The sequence below is a fragment of the Haemorhous mexicanus genome, chromosome 5 (assembly GCF_027477595.1).
Source record: "Haemorhous mexicanus isolate bHaeMex1 chromosome 5, bHaeMex1.pri, whole genome shotgun sequence".
In the NCBI taxonomy this organism is placed as follows: domain Eukaryota; kingdom Metazoa; phylum Chordata; class Aves; order Passeriformes; family Fringillidae; genus Haemorhous; species Haemorhous mexicanus.
Window position 1 is genome coordinate 38,712,950 of NC_082345.1, and position 27,985 is coordinate 38,740,934.

At 41.5% G+C, this 27,985-nt stretch overlaps 1 protein-coding gene and 1 long non-coding RNA gene across 3 annotated transcripts in view; one reads left to right on the plus strand and one right to left on the minus strand.

The window, feature by feature from the left end:
- The window catches only part of ZDHHC17 (zinc finger DHHC-type palmitoyltransferase 17), a 65,739-nt gene extending 64,641 nt beyond the window's left edge, over nucleotides 1–1,098 (minus strand). For both annotated transcript variants that reach the window (XR_009486553.1, XM_059846877.1), the window contains exon 1: nucleotides 1,001–1,098. Coding sequence is in view for 1 of the 2 variants with exons in the window: in XM_059846877.1 (XP_059702860.1) it covers nucleotides 1,001–1,063 (63 nt within the window). In the remaining variant the exon portion in view is untranslated. The remainder of the gene's footprint in view (nucleotides 1–1,000) is intronic.
- LOC132327574 (uncharacterized) lies at nucleotides 1,062–27,985 on the plus strand. The gene is made up of 2 exons (XR_009486554.1): nucleotides 1,062–1,193; nucleotides 26,821–27,985. It is a non-coding gene; the product is annotated as an uncharacterized LOC132327574 (long non-coding RNA).

The following is a 27,985-nucleotide window of genomic DNA, read 5'->3' on the forward strand; positions in this document are numbered from 1 at the left end:
TTTCAGAACAGACTGGTCTATTCTAAAGTCATGAGCATAGTTTAGAGAGGTAGAGCAGATAAGGTACACAACCACATACAGAGGCCTATATAGCCTCTTCAGTCATCAAATAAACTAGCAGTCTTTTAAGATACTGTTTAAGGAAAAGATACCATCTGTTTAGCAAAAACTGGAGCCTGACATATGCACTTTTCTGTTTTGTAGGCTGAAAAATCAATTCTTACAGTCCTCAACGTATCAGGTGACAAGTCCAAATGTAAAAGCTTTTCTAAACTATTTAAAATACCTTTCAAAACAACCATGCTAGTCCTCAAGAATACACACATGCTGCTGACAAAGGTGGGCGGCACAAAAGAAGGGTAAAAGAAAACGGCATGAAACGACCTCTACATGTTACCTGTAAACATTCCTCCCACCGTCAACACACTGGAAAAAAACCAGACCGCTTGCTCTCTAAATAAGCCCACGCCACACAGGGAGCGCTGGGCTGGATGGCCCCCGACCTGCGGGTCAGCTGCAGACCAGTGCCATCAAACCCAAGGAGAAACACTTATTCCTCCGAGCCGCTTCCACCGGGCCGGGCCGGGCCGGGCCGGGCCGGGCCGGGCTCCGAGCGCTGCCGCTCAGGGGACGGTGCGGCGGCACCACCCGGGGCGCCTCTGCTGCCCCCGCCGCTGCTTCGCCCCCCGGCTCGGGGGCGGGCGGGACTGCCGGCGAGGGCGCACGGAGGGCCGGCGGCGGACCTCGCACCGCTCCCCGCCACCCGCAGCCGCCTCCCCGCCCGGTCCGGCCCGGCCCTGCCCACCCCGGCCCGCCGCCGCCGCGCACACCCAGGCCGGCGGCGGGGGGCGGCGGCGCCGCACCTCCCGCCCTCCGCGCACCCGCCCGCCGAGCCCCGCTCCCCCCCCGCCCCACGGCGGGACACCGCCCCGGCCGCGCCCCGGGCCGCGCCCCGAGCCCCGCTCCCGCGCCCCGCTCCCTCCGGGCGGGCCGCTCGCACCTCCGGGTGCAGGATGGGGACGCAGCCCTCCTCCTTCTCGTACTCCTCCAGCGGCGCCGCCATCTTCCTGCGAGCCCCGCGCCCGCTGCATGCCGGGTAGTGCGCGTGCCCGCCGCGCCCCCGCGCGCCGCCGCTTCCTTCGGCGGCCCGGGCGGGAGGGACAGAACGGAGAGCGGCGGGCTGAGGGTGCGGGGTACGTATCGGTGTGCACGTATACATATATACAACACACACAGCGTGTGTCCTGTGGGGTGTACATATACACACAGACAGAGCGTGTGTCGTGTGGGGTGTACGTGTATACACACACACAGCGTGTGTGTGTGTATGGTACCTGCGGATGTGTGTGTGTGCGTGTGTGTGCGTGTGTGTGTGTGTGTGTGCGTGTGTGTGCGCGCGTGTGCGCGCACCCCCGTGTCTGCGGCCATACCGTAGCAGTTCTCCTGGAATCGTTATTCAGTGTAGCACAGGTTTGTGGAGATGCCCCTAATAAGGAGTGGGGTTCATTCCAAGTTGGAATGTGAGCGAAAAGAGAGCCCTTCACCTTCTGCCTTTAATGGAGATTTGGTTCCATACTAAGCAGTGTCTGTCCATTTTTTGTTGGGAGTTACCTTCATGCCTGCTGGAGTAGCAAAGAGAGCCTGGGAAGAAAGCAAGAAGGTTTTAATTAGGTTTTTGCTCCCAGCTGCAGGAATGTTTGAAACCCCCAGCAGTCCCGAGGACTCCTTCGAGGAAGCAATTGCTTCCAGCCATTTGTGCCCTACTGGGCCGGTGGTTCCTCACATCCCGATCAGATGGCTGTGGATTTGGGGACAAGTTACAAAATAGCTCTGTTTAGGTCATTTCTATTCTCACAGGCTGAGTAATGTGCATACAGCCAAGATCAGGAATCCTAAAGCGCTTTATTTCTTTTTTTTTTTTAATAAATTACATTTCAATCAAAAATGGTTTTGCAATTACAGAACACTATTGCTGTTTGACTACTGCTCTATATTGCTATATCTATGGTGCTCTCATTTGCCTTTGTGAGAAAGGGACCTTTGGATAATACATTTTGTTGTATCATAATACGTTAAGCTCATAAGCCTCAAACCCTACAATGATACTCTCTTCATTACTCTTTCCTATCTCATGCAAAATGTAACAGAGAAGCACTAATAAAATCTGACTGCAGCATTATTAAAATGTTAAACCATAAATGTCTTTCTTTAAAATGTATTTAAATTCAAAATTGTGAAGAAGAATGACATAAGATTTAGAAAGCGGGGGTGTGAAACAGGTCTCAAAGCACATATTTGAAACCATAAGGGCTGAAGTGCTAAAAGAGCAGAACAAGAAACTGAGTATACAGGAGAGGTTCTTTTTTTAACTGTCTATATTATTAAATGTACTAGGGCTTAGATATAATTTGCAATTTGATTTGCATGAGGAAGAGGGTTTTCAACCCCCTACAACCTCCAGAAATAGAAATCCTATTAATCATGACAGTTCATCACTCCTATTTATAATAAAAGCAAGGGTGATAAAATAACTAAAAATCTTTATTGTACTTTTACCATTCAGATTATTTTTCCTTAGAACTCTGAAGAAGTTATGCTTTGTCCCATAGCTCTGAACTGGATTGTAAACAAATACTCTGACATCTGTCTAGGTATTTATAGTCTGTTCTTCACAGATCTATACGCTTGCAAACCAATTCTGTTCCCAGATATTTCTGTACAGAGAATTTTTGCTGTTTGAACTGGGGCCTGATCTGTGAGTATAGTTCATGTGCAGCCTATTTTATCTTTCTTCAGAACAAGTGTCCCTTTTACTGCCAAGTAACAGCAGAACTAGAATATGGGATTGTGCTATTGTGCCTCTGCACTGGAGCTCCTCGTTCAAAAGCTAGCAGTAGTTCAGAAGTTTAAAAAGTTTTCCACACTTCAAGCATTCCCTGTCCTTTCCTAATCTGCAGACAATATAACATAATTGCATGGAAATGTGATTCTTCATTGTTTTGCATTGTCATTACAGACAGGTTATGGTCTGTGCAGAGTAAGCAAATGGCAGATACAAATCCAACAATCTGCTACAGTAACAAAGTTTACTCCTATTTCCCACAAATCTAAAAGGCTGTAAGGTTAAATGTTTTTCTGGACTCTGCCAGAAAAATTACTATCTGACCTTAAGCAAGTATTTAACTTCTCTATGATTTACTTTGCTCATGTGTAAATCAAGAGCTTTGTCATCTCATTCAGGGGGGTACTCTGGGAATTTATTACCATTGCAGAGCAATTTTATCTCTCTGATTAAGGATGGCTTGTAAATGCCAGGAATTGTTGTTGATCAATGGCAGGAAATGCTCTTCAGTGTGATTGCATTGAATGCTCCATAGCTGATGTGTGAAGTGCTCTCCCTATTGACCCAAGAGGTTTTATCCAGTTCTACTTAACTAGGCATGCAACAGGGACAAGTCTGTAATATTGGTTAAACACCACACACACTGGAAAACTATTTTAGGTCATATTCTCACAAAAGGAAAACAGTTCACCAGTACCACAGACACATAGATTTTCTTGCCTTTGTTTTGCTTTATGTTAATCACTGTGAAAAGGGGCATAAGGTCTGGAGACCTTTTAGTTTTCAGGTAAGCCAAACAACAGCCAAACTGGGAAGTAAGTAGCAAAAATTCTTATGAGTCTCTATTCTGTGACATGAGTTTTATCTTCTTTAACAAGTTATTAGGAAGAAAACCCTTTGGCAGAGACAAAACATATTTATGGAATACACATCTGTACGTATGATTCAGTACTAGGCATGACTGTAGCTTTTTTAGCTTCTGTATTCTGCTAGACTGTGAAATGTGACAGAGAAATGAAAGACTCTTAACATACATTTCTTAGTAGTAGCTTTGTATTATGTTGTCAACACTTAAAACTACTAAAAGTGTGCATAAGCAATGTTTAACTTTGCAACGAAATATTGCAATTAAAGCTAAATGTTTATTCTCATGGCAGGTCAAAACTTAAAGTAAAAATACTGGAATGTCTTAGTACAAAAATAGGTAGGTAGTCAAAAGTACCTGAACACTACAAAACTGTGTATGTTTAAAAAGTTGTGCACGTCCTTCACTTTTCATGCATAGTTTTGATTAATCCTGTTCTAATTAATAAATCATCAGATGGATTTGCTAACCATACTGAGGTGCCTCTGAAATTTTCTCTTGCATAATTGTCACTTGCATAGTGATCCAAAAAAGCAGCTTCACTCTCAAGGGCTAAAATATCTGGAGAAGCCATGTCATGGTCCTGTTCTCTGAGTATATTTGCAGAGGGGCTATGAGTAATTATCTTTATTATTCTGTATCTATGCTTCACTTTCTAATCTCATTACTGTTTGAGCCTTGTGCTTTATGTATTGGAAATGACACCCACCTATCTAAATGTGTATACCAAAATGAATATATAAAACATGTCATTCTGCAGGGGTTTATCCAAGTCTGTGATTCCTCTCTGCATTCACTCCTACATGGAGAACATCCACTTCTCACAGTTTGGACCAGTTTGGGTGACTGAAAGCCTGTGAGTTTGCATGACAGCTCCACAGAATTTGTCTTTAAAAATATAATCCGGCTGAAAATGCTCTCAAAGCAAGTGCATTAAGAGAATATTAAATATGCATGACTGAAAACAGAAATCAGACAGAACAGAAATTCTTCAATATAGTGCCTCCTGTAACTGCAGGCACTGCTTCTGTTACAGTATCTCAGGGCTCTGGCAGCTGTGTGGATATGAATGAAACCTGCGTGACTAAACCTTGCTTTGGTCCCAGCTGGTTGCCCAGCTCTTGAGAGGGGTGGCTGTCCTGGAAGGCACATCCATCAGATCTCGCTGTAGGTCCAGTCCTGAACCACTGCAGGCTTCAGCCCTCTCTTCTAGGGTAATGTGAGATTTCAGCATCCTGGGCTGAAAGCCATGGCAGTTCAGGAGAGGACTCATGAGGGGATCAAGTGTCCTTACTCAGCAGTGGCAGCATCTGTCACCAGGATGGCTGGGGACAGCAGCCGTGTGGCCGTGTAATGTGCTGCCACATGTCAGCCAGTGCTGCAGTACAAGGCAGCAGTGGGGGATGTGATTTCCCTCACTACCAGTGATTTCCCTCACTACCAAGCGTGGTCAGGTTCTTCTCTGCCCAGCCACTGCAGAGGATCAGTCACAGTGGCTGCGTTGGGCAGTTTGCTCTTGAGCATCACCAAAGAGAGCCTGGCAGTGTTCTTACACCAGTTTATATCAGTGTGTTTCTGAATTCCAGTGGTGGTCGTATTGTTGTGAAGAGAGGAAAGTCAGATGCTGTGTTTATACTATCCCTTACTCTTTGCCAAATAGCACTGTATGCCATGCCAGGCAGTTTTAGATACCATGAAGCAATCCTCCTAAAATAAGAGGAAAATTTTTGGAAAAATCTCAGCTGAATTATTATTCCAATGTCTGGGTCCTCCCTGTAGCCTGTAGCATACACAGCATGGACAGGGGTCCTAAAAGGGAAAGTCACCTTCTTCTCTACTCCTCCTGAGTGTATCTGTTGGGGGCAGCTTCTTTTGATGGGATAAGAAGCCATAATATTGTCTACTGGTCTGCAAATGATAGGTGCTTTTACAGAACAGGATGACTGCCTAAGTCTTCTCTTTTGCTACATATCCTCTTGCTCCCTTGGAAACAGTCCAGGAGATTGCTTAAAAAGGCCTAATGGCAATGTTTGATATAAAACATCAGAAAAATAATATATTTGTACTATTTCCTCCCTCACTTTCCTTAAGGGAACAAACTTTCCATTTGACTACTGGAAGCTGCAAATGCCCTTCCAGTGGTGAAACTGTCACCCTTTCATTTAAAGGGAGCCTTTTCTGCATGTAGTTTCCCACTGTATAATTGGACCCCAAATCCCTGTATTCAATTATATTCAGAGGGATTTCCCCATAGAGTTATTGAAATATAATGCTGATTACATAAACACGTAGATAAAACAGGGACAATCTGCAAGATGCAAGACATCTCTTAAAAAAAAAAAAACAAAAAACCTGAATATATTGTATTTGTTGAACCCTAACTGTCTAAATTAATCTTGTGCTTTCAAAAGAGTAAGCACATCAGCCTGTGAATCCAATATCTCTTTCTGGAGAAATTCTTTCTCTCACCGGCTGAAACTGAAACCAACTTTCTGTTGGTTTCAAGTAAGTTTTTTCAGAATCACTACTTAGTATTGAACACAGAGGGGTGAGCACTAAACATAAGCTGCTGCTAAGCATAGCACCCTTGCTCTCCATTTTTGGTGGTTTTGCATTTTATTGCATATTTCTTTTCTGCCAAAATAATCTTATTAGCATGAAATATGTATAGCCCTTGAATGACATAAAGCAATCATATTATTTCCCTAGGTGATGCAGTTATCTTTGCTGATGCAATTCTACTGCTGACAAATTCTGCATTGAAGAAAGTACAGAAAATGAGTGGGGTTATCTAATTTGACTTTTTATTCCCACTTTTTTTTTTCCCTTTAAGATTATGTGCTTCTGTTTCCCACTCACTGTGTTTTAAATATCTGATCTTGATACCATATCATACTCATGGATGACTTTGCTGCTCTCTTTTATGTCAGAGGACCATCTCTCCTTTCTTTGTTCATTACAGCCAAAGAGGCTATTACTTTGTGTTCTTATTACTTAGACTAGGTAGATCTAATAGGTGCACTAAAATAATTTTTTGTTTACCTGAGTCTGTTAGTCTCCTGTGAGTTTTCCCCCAGAGCTTGTTCTTGGCACATTCAGTAGCATGCCACACCAGTTTGTTCCGCTGACACATCTGCCTGTGCTCATTTTTTGGGGAAGCCCAGGACTACTGTGATGCAGCCCTGTACAACAGCTGACACTGAATTATGCTCCATATTTGTAAAGAAAAATGAACAGACTTAAACTGAAGACTGGATTACATTTTTCCTTTTCTATTTTCATTATCCTTTGTCCTTTGCTAGACCTCTCTTTATATCTTTTGCATTGGGCTAATTAGCTGCCTTTGGAGAAGGTGCAGAATTTATCCAAAGAATGAATTTTTGAAACACAGGCAGTTGCTGAGGCAGAAGCTCACTGCCAAAATGAAAGCCAATGACAAACCAATAAAATAAAATTAATAGTAATTCCATTACTTTAAAAAGATATCATTGAGAATGAGGCAATAAATATTCAACAATGGTTTTATGGAAGTATTGCATGCTCAGGAATTTAGGTTGAAGTGGGCTGAATGATAAAATAAGAGAAAAATAACAGTGAAGAGTTTCATTTACAATCTTTGGTTGAAAGCCAATAAATGAATTGGTTTTGGTACATTATATCAAATGAAAACAATATTTTCCCTGCTCAGATATAAAGCAAGCTCTGAGGAACATGCTCAACTAACACCCTTCCCCTTTACAAATGAGAGTTTTCTAGCTGAATTAAAATAATTAATAATTAAAATAATTAATTTCCAGTAACCAAGGTGATATCCAAACATAAATTAATAAGACACTTCAATAAATAGCATGGTCCTAGAATACTATTGTTTTATAATCCTCTTGAGGAATTGTTGTCATCATGGTCATGGCAGTGAATATGTAGAGCCCATTGTCAAGGGAGGTGTATTGCCAGGGATGGACCTGCTCATTCATTGGGCATGAAAGGCACTTTGCCTTCATGTAAGAGGAGAAAAAAGGAATAGTTCAGGAAAACAATATAAAAGAGGGAAACTTTATCAAAAGTGGTGAAAAAGAAAATGAAATATTAAATCTAGAAAGTTTCTGATAATAGAGAAGAGTAAGAGACAAGAAGTGCTTAGTTGAGGAGACCTACAATAATCATCTAGTCCAACTGCCTGATCACCTCAGGGGTGACTATTTGCTTTTCATGGGAGATGTTTAAATTCTCTGTGGTTGGTTTTGTTTGAGTTGGTTGTTTTTTGTTTTGTTTGTTTTGGTTTTTTTTAGAGAACAATTAATTGGCTTGATAAAGTCCTTAAAGCATGCCATGCATGTATTTTATATTTATTATATTATTGGAATTAAGACAGACAAAATAAGCCAACAGCACTTATCAAAACTTCCAAAATTGTGATGGAAAATATTGCATGAATAACCATCTTATTTAGGTTTTTACTGAATTTAAGGTAAATTAATAACAGTTGCACACAGGCAAGTACTCTAAGCATAGGGGCCAATATAAATTCAACTGTGTTTTAATGGGGAAGAGTGGTAGCAGTTTTCTGCCCTTGACTAAGCAAGGATACATAGCAGCAACCTCTTCCACTGACTCATTGATACAGTGGGGGAAATTCCTTTATTAGATTCATATAAGGACTGCCAGAATATTGAAGGTATGACCAAATGAAGAAATAATCCCCACAACCAGTATTTAAAATAATAAAGAAAGTAAAATACATCAAACATTCATAAGGTTTGGATGCAAATGGCTAATCTGAAATGCTAACTCAAACATCCCCCATGTTAAACATCATGCTGTGTGATTATAAAAAACAAGCCTGGAGTTCAGAAAGTTGTATGTTTAGATGGCATGCTTGGGAATCATAAAATACATCAAAATGTATAGGAGGTGCATAGTTGGTATAATCAAATCTTGAAGCTGTGGGGAATGAACCAGTGGCACTGTTTTTGGAATAAATGCAGGCGAACTGAGCTGTCACATTAAAGCTGACAGCCGCGCTACGCAGCTCTAATCTGCTGTGCAAAGATCTGGGTTAGGAGAGGATGGAAATCTACAGATGCACTATAACAAGTCTGCCTTTCTGAGCTTGCAGATCAAAGTAAAAAACCATGCCTGATCAGAAACATCAAAAACCATGGGCAATGTAGATAATTCCAGAAAGAGGCAGATGATTTAACCCTCTTTCATGATTCTTCTCTGGAAAAAAAGTCTCAGGATGCCAAGACATTTTCAATGCAATGAATGTATTATCTCCCTTCAGATGCTGAGGTAACACAGTCAAAATAGCATTGATGATTCTTGCAGCTTGATGAGACACACTTCCCTTGAATTGCTGCAAAGTTTAAGACTCTCATCCCCTGTTCTTGAGAGAATCATCACTTAAGAGATTTCCCAGCACTCTAACTGCACATCTTGATGGTAATGGGAAGTGGCAACACTTCCGAACTTGCAGGACCTTGGTCATCTTGGGTTTCATTTATTGCTGGTGCTTTTAGTGGTCCTTAAAAAAAAAAAAAAAAAAAAGGCTCACTCATGCTTTAATACAGTGGAAGTAAAAGGTTTGGCACACAGAATGGTATTTAATAGATGAGTATATATCTGGGCTTTAAAACTGCTACAAATGGTCATATATTATAGCAAAAGAAGTAAGGCGTTTATTATACTAAAGCATGCTGCTGCTAATTTATAAGCTCTTTCTCTTAGGTGTCAGCAGTTGCTAGAAGCACATGAATGTTTCTGTCATGTCTTGGAAACAAATAACAAAACATGTCCATAGGGAAAGTTACACCATAAAACTGAATTTTAATAGAGCAGGAGGGGGCTAACAACAAAACCAATAATTTCATCTGCCAAGTTGCAGGTCGGTGTATTGCAGCTGAGAATATTCTGGCAGTTGTGTAGATGTGAGCTCCCCTGTGTAACACTAACCCAGTCCCTGCCTGTCTCATAGGGAGAAGGGGTAATTCTGTCAAGGTGAAATGACATGTAATACAGACCTAGTAGCCATATGCTTAGTTTCTTATGAATATCTTCATTTTGCTTGATAGCCCATCTCTGGCATTTCCAGTTTTTAACTCTAATTTTTCCCAGTGTCATGTCCTACAGCTTCAGGCAAAGGAGCAGAGCTGCTGCTGCCTAGGTACCCACTGGGCTGGTAGAGGGACAGCAGGGGGGCATCAGCATCAGTCGCTGCCCTGGGCATGGGGACAGGATGGACAGAGTTGTAGGAAGCTGCAGGCTTGTGCTGTGTGGCATCTCTGGAGCAGGGGCTGATGGCCCTGGGGGGCTGACACGGGGTGGGCAGTGCGGGGGAGCCCCAGGAGTGTGGGCAGGTGGTACCGTTGGGGTCCTCATGTACTGAGTAGATCTATAAAATCCTCTCTTCTGACTCCATTTTTCCTCACAATTGTATGGCAGATATTTTCCTACCATTTCTGCCCAAGGTAGTGTACTAAAGCAGATAAAAACATAGAAATACACAATCTAAACCTGCACTTTCTGCAGACAATTGTCCATCATCACAAGGTTGGTTCTGCCACTTGCAGAATATTAAAACCAAATACAGAGACTCAAACCCATCTAAATTGCCCCAAAACCTCTCTGTACTACTGTGTCAAGGAGGGACAGGCAGAACTCTGCTGGATGGAGCAGGGCTCAGGGAGCCCTGGTGTGGGCTGACCTGAGCTGGAGCATCCCTCTGCTGCAGCATGGAGCCCTGTGCTGATGGAGCAGCACAAGGGGAAAGGCAGCAGCACTTCTGCAGATGCCAGCTGGGTAACACCCTAAGGCTCTCAGCTCCAGAATTAGCAGAGCCAGTTCATGTGAACCCAGCTCGGGGTCGGGATCATGCAGAGCCAGCTGTGCAAGTGGCCAAAGATGCACATCAGAACCAAGTCCCAAACACTTTTATGATAGTTTTACAAGACAGAGACAACAAATCAAGAGAGATCTTGAATTTAAAGGAGAAAATGAATAGACTTCAGATACTGTAATGCAGTCGCCCCACAGAAGCACAACTCAAGGCAAGCTAAGCTGTGTAAGGCACTGTGCTGTTAGGCTGGAAACTCTATCAGCTCTCATAGTTTGCCCTTCACAAATGTTCTATTCCTATCCTAAGACATGGATAGATTCAAATAGAAGGCAGATTGGAAATGCAAAATATACCAAAAGGAGCCACATGTAACTGTATTATTCTTTTAAAGAAGCAATACAGGAAGACCCACAACATGGGGTTGTGGTCATTCTAAACCTGAAAGCTATCTCTTGTCAGGCTTGAGCACTTCAAATCTATGGTTATGAGCTCCTTTCTTACCAAGTCATGGGTTTTCCTGCACATAGGCTGCTGCCAGAATGGGGAAGGAGGCAGTAGGTAACTTTTCCAAGAAATTGGGTGGGAAAAACCCAAGAGTGAATTTGAAACATTAAATATTTTTATATTAACCATGAGTATTTATCTCCTTCTCAATCTTGCTGCTTGGCAAGAATGAAGCATCTCAGAGTTTTACTGGTGAGATAGGTGGTTAATGAGGGACCTGGCCCAACTTCTCTAATGCACCCAAAACAGATAAAAGCCAGTTTCTCTGGTGGTGAGAGAGACCCTGCATCCTGCCTGTGAAAGCTATAACAGTGTTCAGACATCAACCTACCTTTATTAGGATGGGAGAATTTGTGAGTGACCCTCAACAGAGGCTACTGCCTTTAGCACTCCACTGGAGAGTGATATAATTTTACCCATCACTCCCCTGAGTGATATTTTTAAAAATTGCTTTGGCTCCAAAGTAATGTAGGTGTTTCTGAAGATAATACATTTATGCAAAAGGATGATGGCTCAAATCCGTGTGCATTTGTTTTGTAGTGGTATTTCAAGTCTTGTCAAATGCATGGCAAAGACTGTGTTCAGACAGAAGGAAGAATAAATGAAAAAACTTGGCAGCAGTAGCCTCAAATTGTGAGACTTTTGCAGACATAAACCTTATACTTTTTTCAGCAAAATCAGTAAAATCATTGTAGTGATTGACCTTTTAGTGAAAAATCTGATGCTACACTCTTACTTGCTTCCATAAAGACCCACTGGAATTATTGTAAAAATTGTGATTGTCTTGCTGTTTCGTTTCTCATAGTGTTGTTGACTTCCGGGTTCCCCATCTTCTCCTTTGATCCTAAAGAATGTCAGCAGTCTGTAGTCTTGGCAACTTCATAGCAGCCAGCTGGTAGGAAGTCTCCCAAACACTGACACTGAGAAGTCTAGCCTGATTCCTTCACATGCTGTCCTTTCAATTCATTAAGATATATATTCCTTAAAATACCTATTTGGAAGTGCCCATATATGAATGAAACAGGTCATATGCAATGCTTCTAAGAAGTCTTATTTATCTATGACATTGCTACTGTGATGACTAGAGGAAAGACAATGGAGGCTTAGACTTAATTAGAAAGCTGATTAATGAATTTGGCACCTTTAGCTGAAAGACAGGAATGTATTTCCATGTAGTTTTGCCGTGGAAAGTGCAAGCACAACAGACATCTGAAATATCATGTTCTGGGGACAGCATTAACATGCTTTTTCAGTGGTGATTTTTGTGGAGTTAAGACTACCTGTGGGGGGTGAAGTTTTCAGGATATGAAGAGGATGAAGTAAAAAGCATGGGCAGAATGAACAGCAAAAATATGAATGTTTGCAAAATTATCTGCCACCCTGTAGCCTGTTATTCTGCAGTAAAGAGGCTGGCTAAGAGAGGAACCTGGTCTCTCTGATGCATTATGACAGAGGAAAAAAGAGATATGTGTTCTGTTTATCTGCCATGAATCAACAAGAAAGAGGTCAGCAGGAACATGAAATGAATTTTTATGAGAATGTTGGACATCAAAAATTGCTAGCTCTCTCTTGCCTGAATTATCACTTCAGCTCTTCTTTCTGTGTTTGTGCTTTTGACTTCTAGTGGGAACAATTAAGAAGAAACAATGAGCCTCTGCTGTCCTGACATAAAATGTGCAATAATATCTAGCCTCTGGAAGAAAAGCTTATAATCCATCAGGGAGAAAATATATCCCCCTGATAATTGTTTAGCAATGGCAGAGCACTGAGGACCCTCTGAGGATATGAGGCATGAGATTATAGATCTAATAAAAATGTCTGTAAAATAGAGAGTAATTGAGATGTTTTAGAATATATTCAGCAACTATGAACGGACACAATAGGACAAAAAGCTATCAGTCTGCTTGAAATAACAGAATCAGCAGCCTTGCAGGGTTTCCTTCAAGGACAATAGCTTGGGTTTGGGGTTTTTTTTCTGTACTATACCTTGGAGGAGTTTTCAGTTTTTAAAAGCACAATAGTGCCAGAGCAGGTTCTGTCAAACATGAATAATTGAATTTGAACAGAAATGCAGAGACTCTGAAAATACAACTGAAGACTTTGGAAGACGCTCAGAAAATGTACAGGCTGGGTTTGCTGCTCCTGGTCTCACATCACTAAACTTGCCCTACCTCCACTGAGAGCACTGCAGTTCTGCTGGTGCAAAATTTCAGCAGATAGCTCTGAATCAGGCCCAGTATTTGCAGGGGTCTCCTCTTAAGTGAAAGGATCAGTGGGTATCTTTGCAAACAGTGGTAGACAATATGATAACATTAATATAAATTGAATTACTTAAGACTCCCATTAATCAATGCTCTGAGATCAGCATCTGCTCTTCCCTTTTGCTCCAGTGACAAGTTGCCACTCTGTGATTGTGCTTATTGCTTTAGGCACTAATGAACCCCAATGCTTTCTCCAAGGGCACAGTGCAGATTACTGAAGCCTAATGACACCTAAGTTGTTTGTTCCTTAAAGAGCTCACCTGTGTGGTCCTACCCTCTGCCAGTAGCCTTGCCTTAACCTGGCAGCAATCTCAATAAATAGCTGGAGAAATAAAAAGAGGAACAGAAATGGTGCAAATTAAGAAGTGGGGGAGGGCACATGAGAAACCAGGAAAAAACCCTTGAGTGGAAAGGAAATTATATGAGTCTGTAAAGCTTTGGAGGAAATAGAGAGAATTGCAGACAAACCATTACAACAGGCAGAAAATGGTAGAGAAAGAAGGGTACTAAAGAGGAAAGGAAGGGTGGCTATGAAAAGAATAGGGGACTTCTCACCCATATTCTCTTGAAACAAAGTTGGGTTTTTTTTGTGTAGTGTTTGTTAATCATAAAGGCACTGCTTTGTAATTTTTCACTTGCACTAAATCTTCTACTACAGAATGTATACAGCCTGCAGGGTGGAGCAAGGGAACAAGGCCATGGGGTCTCATGCATCTGACATGCAATAATAGTAATAATTTTTTCTTTCTCTGTGATTAAGCAGTGTTTGACTTTTCACTTAGCTGACTTCGAAATGTCAAGAATAGCATCAAAGCTTTGGCCTGTTTCTAGTGTCTCAAATCCCAAGCACTCAAAAACAGAAAAGAATATACTTTCTTCCCCAGGGCTTTGCAGATAAAGGATATTTCCAAAATAATTGCATACAGAATTAGAAAATCAGGCAACAGAACATCCTTTTTAACCAAGCAGCTGCTGTTAAAACTGAAGACTGTATTCATGGTGTGCCATTAGTGCCATTGCCTGAGAAGTGCATATTTAAGAGCAGCTTTACACTCCACGTGTACCCCCTTGAAAAGAAAGTCATGCAGGCAATTCCTTAGATATATGTATACCTAAGTCTGCATTTCTTACTCTCCCACACTACAGGAACAAAACCTATTTTTTTAAAGATCCATTTACTCCTGTGGGGTACCCTTAATTTCACCAGGGCTGGATGATATCTGGTAAGTGATTCAAGACACTTGAGATGCAGAAAACATCCTCTTGTGCTCAGAAAAAGGTCTGTGAGTTTGCCAGATTTGAAAATCCATTGACCATTGATGACTCAGGATATCTTTAAGAACAAAAATCAATGCAGTATGCCACTAGAAGGCTAATCATCCAGTCCAGCCTTCCAAAGATGTACAGCAGTTTGTTTTCTAGGCTCAGTGGTTCATGAGAGTTTGAAGATAAAAATCACATTACTTTCACTAACATCCTCTTTGCTTGCATTGATTCACTAGTTCTGACCCAATTTAAGTGGCTGCTGCCTCCAAGAGATTTATGTTTGAAACAATGCCATGTTTCATCCGAAAACATATAGTCACAGCTTCCAAGCTATATGAAGCATTCACCTCCAACTCCAGCCCTTTGTGGAAATACTGGCTCCAAAGCTAATTCAGGAATTTAAAGATATGGGTGAGAATTGTTACAATAGTACAATTTCCAAGGTCACTGTTATTAACCATATTCAATTATTTCAGAAAGGTTCTGTTGAGACTGTTAGGTAGCCTTCTAACCAGACAGAGCAGCATATATGTGAAGAAGAGAGAATTGAAGAGCAGCAGATAAATAGGAAAATTAAACAGAAAGGGGGACACAATATCTGTAAGCTCACTGTGGGTGAGGCAGCAGGTGTGACTGGGAAAGAGCCTCTGCATCGCTGAGTTGAACTCCTTGCAATCACACTGTCATGGCATCAACATTAGGATCAGACAGATCCTCAGTGTTTCTCCCTCACCTAAACCTCATATCACAAATTGATCTCTGAGACCATGCAAGACCAGTAGTGCAAAAGGCAAAAAGCCTCAAAAAATTACACCAGGACATCACTTTAAAGAGAGCATAAGAGAGGCACAGCACTGCCCTTAGTGAAACATCCCTGGAGAATTTCTAGCAGATGGACCCAGCACTATGCCCTATAGGAAACGAAAAGCTGCTGAGCCTCTGCCAATCTGACATGAAGGGAAAATTTAACCCTCAAATAAACACCAAAACTGACAAGTAGTTTGGCCCTGGGAATGTGAGCAAGATATTGCAGCCAGCAACGTGAGAGATTTGTCAGACTGTGCTCCTGACCTAGCTCTTGTGGCCAATCCTATTACATGTCAAAGAAAATGGTTCGCAGACCTTTCTCTGTGCCAATACCTGGTGGTAGCATTGCCAAATATCCCCCGCAACAGAGGACATCAGGAATAAGAAGCTCCAATTTTGTGGCATATATGAGATAGGACTTTCCCTCATTTGTCCTCTGCTTACCTGCTCAAGGTCAGACCTGAGAATTGCTTCTCCCAGAAGCCTAGCAAATGACTGGGAGATTTGTGCATCAGCCCCATACACCTGACCCACTCCAGAAGGAGCTTACCCTCTCCTCTGCAGATCCTCCACTGTGAGGCCTTCAATGTGCAAAACTGAAATAATAAACTTAATCTCTTAATAATAAACTTAATCACTTTCACTTTTATACCCAGACAGCTGAGGACTCATAGTCATCCAAGCAGCCCATGCTCACAGTCACACAAAAGCCAGTCTCAAGACTATCCATCTCAAAGGCTTCTCTCTTCTCCTACTGGCAATATCTCTCCTCCAACAAATCTAGCTCCAACTCCAGTCAAATTCTAGCCAGATAACCTTCAACAGTAGCAAAAAGGGCCCAAATCCCTTTCCATTTCTCTAAATTTGAAAATACAAAAGTTTAGGACTCAAACACCCCAGCCCAATCTAGGCTATTTTTTGCTTCTCTAACTGGTGGTGTTCAAACAAGGCCAAGAGAGATAAGGTCATTGGTCATAATTACAGATAAAGAGAAATAAGATCAGTGCACAAACAATCCATTTTAAAACTGCACCTGCAGTGAAATGCCAGTCCTCTTCAATAGAGCCAGTATTTTCACTTGAAAGGAATAGTTCAAGCAAGTCTATCTTAGAATTAATTTGCAGACAGAACTATAATTGAAATATTACTCAAGTAACTGAACCACAAAAAAGGATAATGCTGTAGATGGGGGTGATTTAATTATAAGGACTCTAGACATTTATATTTTATCTCAAAATATCAGTAATATAAAGATACAATATCATTTAATTTTGTTTGTTCAGTTCTGAATAATTTCACCATCCAACTTGCTTGTCCTTAAATAAATGTACCTGGTCTCATTAGATTGTTTCCTTTACCAAATTCACCAAGTAAATTTACTGAGTAGTGTTAATGTAGCCATAGGGGAGTCAGTACCATGTTATCCCGTTGGGGAGCAGCATATAGCACCAGCAGGAACTTTGCACCATTTGCAAGTCTAATAAATCCCATAGCCCCAGTTGGAGGTAGCCCAGTTCCACCAGTTCTGAGTTTCAAAGAGATGTGTGTGTTTGGTTTGGGGAAGGGGGAGAAAGGGGCAATCAATCTTGGATGGACAAAAAGAGCTGATGACACACTTCCTCAAGGACTTTTGTGACTGACTCTCCTCGGACAATGACTTGTACTAAGTAGGACCACAGAAAGGAATCTACATTGAAAAGTCTCTAGATAAACTGCCTTGTCGCTGAATGGAGATGAGAATCTTAGCAATACAACAGGAAAATAGGATTGAATAAGAAAGGAGTAAGTTGTAGACTGAGAGTGAAACTTTCCATCTTAATACACTCTGGAGAACTTGAATAAGTGCTTTCTAATTAGCTGGCATTTCACTTGACATATTTATGGCCATCACAGCACAAGTAGACCAATGTACAGGGCTTTTTATTAGAGGGTCTCCAGAGAAAAGCATCCAAACCTGCCAGCAACCATGTTTCAAAGGTTTAACCTCTCTAATCTTTATGGTTCAGTTAAAGTTCTTTCTTCACACGTGCCAAATATATCATTCTGCCAAGTGAACTGTAGTATTGACTTAAGCACTTACCTTCTCTATTTACCATGCAATTGCATTCCTTCTTATTTGTGGTAAATGTTATATGATTTATTCATAAAACTTGCCTAGTTATACAAAGATATGGTAACAGAAATGCTAAACCTAACTATTGATTTACAGAAAGCAGATGTAGCAAGCAGACACTGTCCATGACCAGAAGATCACTATTCATTGAGGCATGAGTGATCCACACCGCATCTAACCTGAGCAGGTGTGCCCTGCTGCAGCTTGGTTTTCTGACCTGTGCTGTGCTGCACAGGTGCCTTTGCTGCAGAGTAAACCTGGGTGCTTGCTGGTAATGGAGAAGCCTGCAAGCAGCTTGGTACTGGTGATCACACCACCTGCATGTCCTTGCCTTTGTCTGAAACTGCAGCAACAAGTTCTTCTGGAAACATGACAGCACAAACAATGAACACAGATTTGCTTTAAGAAAATCCTGAAAGAGTGGGAATTAACAAAAAACAAAAGATGGTGTAAACTTCTACACAGATGGGATCTGGAGGCCTGTCTGAGTCTGCGCAACACAGCATCGGCAGCATCTGGAAGACATAAGATTATCTATGCTGCCTCTCTTTCTCTATAGCACTGATGCTGATAAATAGCAGTGCTTGTCAGAATCTGAATGCCTTTCTTATTGGGATTTTAAAAATCTAGCACCTCCTGCTGCAAAACAGCAGCTAATAGAATCCAAGTCTGTACTCTTTTTTATCTACAGGACTGGTGTCTTTGCTCCCATATTTTTTCTCTAATTAACAAGGTGCTCAATAAGACTGGAGAAGCTGTATCTTGCTTGAATTTCTTTTTCGTCATCAACTGAGAGAACCATCCAGTTTGACTTTCATGCTCCTAATTTTGCCCAGTACAAGTGGTTGAGACTTCCTAATAAGCTTTCTCTTTTTTTCCCCTTTTCTTAAGGTTCAGTGTACCTTGATTCTAGCAAAGAATTTTCACGTCATCAACCTACATATCACCAACCACTCTGCCCAGCATTTTCCTGACAGACCCTTGCCTAACCATCCATGTTTATCTTGGTTGCTCAAAAACCTTTTTAGCACTAACTAGCTACTAAGCAAATGAGTCAGCTGTATGTTTTACCCTCAGAGTGAACATTTTTTCAGCCTATTTAATTTCCTATTTTTCACTGAACTGGGATACAGCAATGTTAATATGTTTGTGTCTGGCACTAATTAGCAAGTACCACCCATCAGAGCTGTTAAAAGTAATATTGGTTTTATCCTACAGAGGGATTCAGTGATTTTGTTTCATGTAGGCTCTGTGCCTTCCTTCACGATTGCTCCTTCATTTTCCCCTTTGGAAGAGCATAATCTTTTATATCATTTGCTTTCAGCCAGAGATTCCCTAAGGGAATCGAATCCCTCAGCTATTTCCTCAGATGTCTCCCTTGTGTCTGTAAAGCACAATGGAGAGTGATGTAGCAGTGCTGACTTGGAATTGGTTGAACAGAGCTCAGCTCCCTTCCTGAAGGCGCTCACTCACTTGGCTCTGCTGATAAACAGCAAACATTCAATCCCAGGCAAAAGGTGCAGGGATGCCACTTGTTTTTTCCAACACCTAAAGCATGCATTGTGTACTTTTTTTTCCAAGAACTTGTACCCTTATTTTTGCTTGTACATCCATTTTGAGCAACTGTGTAAGAAAGCATGCTTTGAGTATTGTCACTATGCTAACTATTCTGAAACCTGTTCATATATATTGGACACCTCTTTCTCCAAACTGAAATCTTACTTTTTTCTTGATTTGTGTGGTGTGTTTTTTTCTCTTTATCTCTTCATGGACTGTCAACATTAAATCTTACCCAAAGTGAATATGCCCTTCTTCTTTTGCATGTGTCACAATGAGCATCCTGAGTCATCTGACAAGGAAATTAGGAAAGTTCATTAACTTTGCTTCCACTGCTTCTGTTCAAGCAAAGGTGGAATGAAAATGCTTACAAAGTATGATGGCAGTGGTTTGACCTGGCTGAAAGCACTGGTATCATCAAAGCCACTCTATCACTCCCTTCCTCAGTTGCTCAGGGGAGAGAAATAGGAGAAAAGGCTCATGAGGTAAGATAAGGATGGCAAGAGATCACTTACTGGTTACAGGGAAAACATACTCCCTTTAGGGAAATTAGCTGAATTTGTTACCCGTCAAAATCAGAGTAAGATAATGAGAAGATTGGAGTAAGATAATGAGAGTAATATAATGAGAAGTAAAATAAATCTTAAAACCAGCTTTTCTCCACCTGTCCCTCCTTTCCAGGCTGAATTTCATTCCTGATTCTCTACTTCCTCCTGCTCACTGGTGCAAGGACATAGAAATGGAGGTTACAGTCAACATTGCATCTTGTTTCTGCCACTGCTTCCTCCTCAGGGAAAGGAGTCCTTCTCCAGCTCCAGAATCCTTGAGTAGCTTCTCCAAAATGAGTCCTTTCCACGGGCTGCAGTTCTTCATTAATTGATCCAGCATGGCTCCCTTTCATGGTTCAGTCCTCCAGGAACAGACTGCTCCAGTGCAGGTCTCCCACGGGGTCACAAGCCCTTCCAGCAAACCTGCCCCAGTGTAGGCTTCTCTTCCTGTGGCTCTGCCCCTGCCAGGAGCCTGTTCCAGCACGGGTTTCCCATGGGGTCACAACATCCTCTTGGGCACCCACCTACCCCAGCATGGGTCTCCTCCAAGGAGTGCAGGTGGGTCTCTGCTCCCCATGGACCCCCATCAGCTGCAGAAGAACAGCCTGCCTCCCCCACAGGCTGCAGGGGAATCCCAGCTCTGGTGCTTGGAACACCTCCTCCCTCTCCTTCCTCACTGACATTGGTATCTGTGGAGACTTTCCCCACAGTCTCACTCTGCTTTTCTCTGGTTGTGTTTACTTCTGTGCAATAACTTTTCTTTACTTCTTAAATACGTTATCACAGAGGCATTGCTTCCATCACTGATTGGTTTGGCCACGGACAGCAGTGGGTCCATCTTGGAGCCAGGTGGCATTGGCTCTGTTGGATATGGGGAAACTGCTGGCAGCTTCTCTCTGATGTCACCCCTGTAGGTCCTCAGGTCACAGTGTGGCCTGAGGGGAGGGGGGATATAACTAAAGTCAGCTTCTCTGAACCTCTTCACTCCCCTGCTACCAGAGCACCTGCCATGCAAATGCAATACAATAACCAAACAAAAACCACACGAACAAAAATCAGAAGGTAACTTTGTTCAGTAGTGACTCAATAAAAAAGAAATCATAGTAGATGTATGATATCTAGATAAGATAAAAAATAATCCTTAGGCTGTGGAAGAAAATCAATGTAATCAAAATGAGTATGCTCAGAATCCATATGTAATTAATTTTTGCAAGGCATTATTTGTACAGGGTAAATATTTTTCGCTTAAACAAGAAGTTTCAGCCTTTCATTGCAAGAACTGGGCAAAATCCAAATTGCTTATTGACAAGCTGTGGTAACTATGTACAAACAAGAGATGAAAGATTTTTAGCTTGTCATTCATAATATATCCAGAAAACATATAGACGAATCATTCTCAAGTAAGCTGTATGCTGAATAAAGCAAAAAGGGGAATCTAGCCCCGATTTTCATAAAATAATTTTTAAGAGGTGCCTAGAACTTTTATCTTTGCCAGTGGATTAGTGCTTAATACTGGTACAGGAGGTCTCAGAGATTAAGGGTTGCTTCCTTGCAACAAGGAATAATTGGGGAAGTATGTATATTAACTTTCTTAGGAGGGGGAAAGGAATAGAAATGGAGTTCAGGAAAGGTCATCTGTTTTGCAAATTGAAACAAGGATTGAAAAAATTTAATAAACTTAGGAACTTGGTAGCTAAAATTAAACATGTTGGTATACAGTTTTGGAAATAACCTAGCAATTGAGGTTTAAACCCAGTCATAGTTCTGGAAAATTGGATGGGTAAAACTGACATGAGCCACAAAAGCAGAGAGAGAAGCTGTGTGAGCACAGGGCAGCAGCAGGGTCCAGCTGCAGGGGGTGACATCTCCCTGTGCAAGGGAGTTGCTGGCTGAGGGGATCATGCTGCTGCTGCCATCCTTTGGCTGTACAACATGACCATGGAAAGGCTCTTCAGATTGATGAGTTTTAGACCATGAAACTGAATGCAATAGCCAGTAATTTCCCTTTAGTTTTCCCTTTCCTGTCAGAAAACCAGGCTGCAGCTATCAAATGCCCCCTGGGTTGATACAGAAGGGCCTCTAGTAATAGCTTGACCAAGCAGTTTACTTTTTTTCTCCCTTGAAGCATAGAACACAGGAATTTGGTCATGCTGTGGCATGTATAAGTCTGGGTGATTGTGTATATACATGCACACTTACATACACAGACTTTTCTGTTTTGGTAATGCTTTTACTACTGCAGTAAGGAGATGTGAGTGCATTAAAGACAGCATCTTAATAAATTCTAGCCTTCCAGTCCTCCACTTTGCTGATGATGGTCTTCTAAATTGCACATTTGAGGTGAATTGCCTTAAAAGTACCTGAGTTTGGAGAAAAAAGTGGTGGGGGGGAAGAAAAAATAAAAGAGTAATGTTCCATTAAAGCTGTTTTCTCAAGTCTTGGAATAGTTTGGGTTTTTTTTTTTGTAAAATGCTTCATTATAACTCAGAAGCAATTTTCTACCCAGGTTACAGTAATTATGTTGATTGTCATTAACCATGTAATACAGAATTGTGTTTATTATGAAGTGCAATCCTGTAAATAACACAGGCATAGCTCATGAATACTGTAGACTTAATTGGGGTCTTGGCTTGAAATATCTCCCAGTTGACAGTGAAAGATAGATGACATTATCCTAGATGTAACCCCAATGAAGTGGTACACCACAAATATCTTACTCTTCCATGCATTTAAGGGAATTGGAAATAGTATCCTGAAAATGATCTGAACAATATGCAAGTCTTTCATGCTTTCAAACCTGTGTCATTGATTTTCATAATGGCCTTGGACTCCAAATAACTTTCACTGTATGCACTAAAACATCTCCAGCCTGAGTACTGTTATTAAAATGCCAAGAATTTCTTAAAGAAACTCATTTGCTATTTTCCTTATTGTGTTACACAGCTTAGGACATAAACACTTACATGCCCTGGTAAAGGAGAAAATTGGAAAAGCTAGCACCATCCTGCAGCACAGAGTTGAAATTAAACAATATATATGGATAGTGTGCCTCAGAGACCTCTATTACCTCCTCAGTGGGGTCAAACAAGTACAGACACTGTTGAGAGTTACAGTAACAAGAAACCAAGTGTATTTCCAACAAGTAAGGCAATAAAAGCATCTTTTATTAGCTATCTACAAATAATGTAAATTCCTATATATGACCCAGCAGAGAGAGATTTTCTGCCAAGATCATAGAGTCATAGAATAATTCAAGCTAGAAGGGCCCTCTGGAGGTCACCTTGTCCATTTGCCTGCTCAAAGAAGGCATGGCTAGAACAGATAGTTCAGAATCCCATCAAGAGTTAGTTAAACCTCTCCAAGGAAAGAGAGTCTAATCTCTGAGGATCCCTTTTCCAGTGCCTGACCACCTTGACCCCCGGCCTCAAAATCAAGATTTTTAAAGCCTTGAGTGACCACAGCCTTTCTGTGTTACAGTGATGGTTTGAAAGTCCTCTTACACACAGTGGTCTCTACAAAACCAGGGAAGTCTCCAGTGATGCAGTGATCACCTGCCTCAGCAGAGCTCCAATGCTGCTGCAGCACTTTGGGGCTCCAGGGAACTGCTGCAGTTTGGGTTAATGAGCGACTACTCCTGGGGAAGGGCAGAACCACTATCGTCCAGACATTGATTGTCTTTGCTAACAAAATTCAGAATATAAAAATTAAGCCAGATATTTGTAGTGGAGATTTTAAAAGAGAAAACTCCCCTCGGCAACATTCTTTATAGCTTAAAAAAAAGTACCTGTTTTGGAACTAGCTTAATATTTACATTTATGCAGTGCCTTAATGCCAAAATACAAACACAGGGTTTATAAATATATTATGTAAAATAGAAGTATCTAATTATGTTGAATATTTATATGGTATTTATCATTCTCTAGATTTTCTCTTTTGCCTTCATATATATAAACAAGTAAAACTTTAATAAAATGGACCAAAGTCTTAGCCAATTGCTTCTGCTAAGGATGTGAGTTCACGGGCATACATTTCCATGTGGGCATCATGAAAATCTCAATAGTTATCATAGCCCTCTCTCTTCTGGTATACATGTCACCAGAAACCTGCAGACACATCATGCAAGGACTGAGGGCCTTGGAAGGGCTTCAAGAGACTTCACTCCCTTGTGCCTATAGCAAACCTGTTGACTCAAAAAGTGCTTTTCACCAGCTGATAATAGCCAATCTTTGTATGGCTTCACATAGCAGACTTTTTTCTCTTGGGCCTGGGTGCTGACAAGAAAGTTCACTGATTCTGAAGAATAACTCAGCACCTAGCACAAGGATTTGAACATGGTTCTCTCTCCTGTTTACTCCTGAGGCTGAATGATGTAGCATTCCAGTCCCAAACCTTCCTCTTCACAAGAGATCCTGCTGTACAAGTTGCAATACTGAGAGAAAGGAGCATCACCTTCTGCATTGGAAGGTGCCATCTCCTGGTGACCACCTGCCAGGTATATGCAGGACTTCCTACCTCATCTGCAAATCTCTATTTCATCTCCTCACAGACAAAAAAACCCAAACTGAACCCAACCAACACCCCCCCCCAAAAAAAAAAAAAAACCAAAACAAAAAAAAAAAACCTAAACCAAAAAGAAAAAAAATTGGAAAAGCTACAACAACCACAGAATAAGGTCATTGCACTGAAATCCACCCTGGCAGAAACCCCTCCTGAGAGACCTTCTCAGACTCTCCTTGCTTCCACACTTGGCTTTAGGCAGACCCCTCTCCACTGTGTGTGCCACATTGTCACTTTCCTGCCCAGATGGCTTCTATCCTGGGAGGTCCCAATGCAGCTGCTCCCTTTGATACCTTCCTTTCCTGCCACTGGCAGCTTGTGGAGCCCCAGTAGGGAGCAGGTTATGCAGGCTTCCACTTGGTAGCACAATGAGCGCTTTTCATCCCACTGTTCCTGCAGGATAAGGTTCCTCCCTTATCCTCTGCTTTTTGGCACAAGTGACCATCTGGTCCTTTTCTGTAAGAAACATTTTCCTGAAAATTAGAGCAACTTCTCTTGCACTGATCTAGTGCCCAAAGGGGACAGCTAAAATGTGTCATGGCAACATCTCCTGGTGAAAAGAAGTGCCTATAGGCACTGAATTTAAAGCTGCATTTTAGTTGATTGAGTTATCAGATTGTGTTCAACAGCAACAGCCATGCTTGTGGTAGACAGGAGGTTTTGGAGCAGATACTGTTGTAGCAGAACAATTTGTATGTGTGAATGAATACAAAGTCTAAATTCAGTTCTCCACCAATTAAAAGAGCAGAACAAGACTAAAAGCCGTTACTATTGGGACCACTGTCTCCATGGCTCTCTTTGGAAATGTTCCAGCAAGAGGCTGGATTCACCCCATGCAGTTATGACTTCTCTGCTACGTTAGCCACCCAATATTTCATTAAGGACTTTTCCTTCTCCAGTCTCTTCCTCTTTGATGGCATCATAGAATAGTTTGTGTTGGAGGACCTTTAAAGGTCATCTAGTCTAATCTCCCTGCAATGAGCAGGGACAGCTTCAACTAGATCAGGCCACTGATATTTGGTAAATATAAATTAAATACCTCCACTCTTACTTATATTTATCACAGCTTTGCTCCTCTATAAAGAGGATGTCACCATGAGGTTCTCAAATACAACTGGCTGGCATTTTGTTGAAGATTATTTCTGTTGAAGTTACTTCTGTGAATGGTCTCTGGGGGACTTCTGTGGTGCTAAGAAAGACCTGTATGTCAAATGTTCTGCTTGTAGCACAGCCCATACGCATCACAAACAGAACCAAACCCATCCACTCACCAAGATCTAACCAATAACTGAGTATTTAGTAGCACCAAGTTCAATCTGCCTAAATAGTATTTTGTATTTTTCCAGAAATATAAAGTAAAATTGAGACCTTCAGAAAATCAGGAAATCAAGAAGTAAATGTGAAGCCCTAAATTTAATAACTCATCCAGACACCTCTTTCTTACATGGAACATAAGAGGAACAGATGGAACATACATAGGTCCCAGTTCTTTTTTTAGTTACATCAGTAAATTATATCAGCCTCCTTCAAACAGCATAATGCTGTCATAAAGCAGGTATCATATCGATTGATCTGACAAAAATCATTAATGCCAAGTAAACCTTCAATGGAAACATTTTTGTGTTAGCTGGGTTAATACTACTAAGGTTTGCTCTCTGTTGACCACAAACTTGATTTTACCTCTTGAATTCCAAATTTGCCCAGTTGAGCCCCAGCTTGTAGTGACCAGCAAACTGGCTATGAAGCTTCCTTCCCTCCAAGCCATAGGCTGCCATAGGAGGTCCTGCCAAGCTCACATTATCTCCCTGTGTAATTACAGCTTTTTAGTTCAGTGGGGTGTGATTAGCTCAAGCTGTAACTCATTAAGTGCACTATAATTACAGTGCACTCAGCTTCACAGTTGGTTCTGACCTAGAAAGGGTGTGTTCCTGGGGTTATTTGAACAATCTGTTGGCAGTGCTCATAGGCACTACCGAGCCTCGCAAGGAAAACATCTGAAATTCGACAGGCACTTGACAGTCTTGTTAGTGGCTGCCAGTGTTAAACATGTCTGGATATTCCTGAGCTTTCTGCATGTTGGTCTCGTTCATGTGTCGTTACCTAGCATATCAAGATTAGCTCTTCTTTTAGCAACACATGCCCAGTGGGGAAAAAAAGGTTGTTTATTAGCAACGAGATTGTTAATTTCTGAATAGAATAATCAAAAATACAAATACTCAGTAAGTGCTGGAGTTATAAAAGGCAGTAAAAATTACAAGCTGTGCACAGGAGAAATCTCATTTTGTGATGAGGAACTATATTTTAGTGCAATTAGGGCATCAGATGATTAATGCCTTGTCTGAAAAAAAAAAATGCAGTTTCCACAAAAATCCTTTATGACAATTTACCATGATAGATGTGTATAAAAGAATGATATTGTAGCCACCTTCAAAAGATTGTCCTCCATTTTTTGCATTTCTTTTTAACATTTTATTTGAATTAATGCTGCTGGGTACCATTGTATCAATTTAACCACACCCATGAAGAAAAGCTGCCAATTCATTTCCATTGTGGTGTTGGCCTGGTGACAGAAAACCTTACCTGCCAGTCACATCAAATATTCTCTCTTTTTTTTTTTCTGTGTTAAAAAGAGTCTTCCTGAAAACCTCTCTTCTCTTTCTTCCAGAGGTGTTGCTTTCACCAGTTATTTCTGGACATATGAATGCTGATAAACTGCTTCTGCTAGACCAGAATTGTTTTTCACCCATTAAGAAGCAAGAATTGGTCACATGAACTATAAAGACAAAATTAAATTGGACTTTTCTTTGATCAGTAGGGAAGAAAGATTTTGTGGAAGAGCTCAAAAAAGTGGCTGCCAAAGATGTAACAGGTGGATTTTTCTCAACCGCAGGTTAACTTCACTCTTTCGTGTGCAAGACTGAGCTCTCTGAATCACTCTGAAGTTCCACTGTCACACATCTCTCACTGTTCTGCTCTTTTAACCCAAAGGCCTGCAAGGCACCCGCAGCCAAAGCATGGAGAAACATCCCTCCCCGCTGAATGATGGAGTGTCCCAGCAGATTAGCAGAGCACTGCTTGTGGCAGGCGATGTCTGTGTGAACAGTGCATCACAAAGCCAAGGCACTGTGCTTTCTTACATAGAGAAATTGAAAGAATACTATCAGTCAGGCCTGCTGAGGGAATCTGAAGGAGATGAAACCCGAGGACCTTCAAGAACACCTTTTCTATAGGCTCTGCATGCAAGTGTATGTCATATGGCCTCCATGGCTAAGCACTGCTGGCTAAAGGCAAGGGGAAGATGGTGTCATCCTCCTGGAGTGACATTATTACAGGTGGCCACTGTGGGAAAGGCATTCATTTACCATCCCCCATAAACACAGGGGCTGCTCTTTACACATCACAAGGCTTTTCTTACACATCCCAAGGGGCTGTGTAATTCTAACAAAAGCTTCTGCTGCTCTAGCCCAGGATGGTTGGGATTTGGGGAAGTTTCCCAAGGTCTTGTCTGGTTAAATGTGTGTTTGATTAAAAGCCCAAATCTTCTACTGTTTGCCATGCTGAGTGCTGTTTGGGCAGTCAGGGCAAGGTCTTTTGTCCTAAAAAATTAGACAATGGAAATTTTATAGTTTGACATAATTGATGCAAAGTAAAAATATATTAGGCTTTTTTTTTGTCCTCTCTTCATTTTTCCCCTGTCACTTTTCTAAGACATTATTTCAGAAATTCAGTTTCTAACTGGTTATAAAAGCAGTTACTTCTCCATGAAACATTGCCCAGCTGATTTTATTACTAGAGGTCCTGCTAAAATAAATAAATGATTGTGCAGAAAA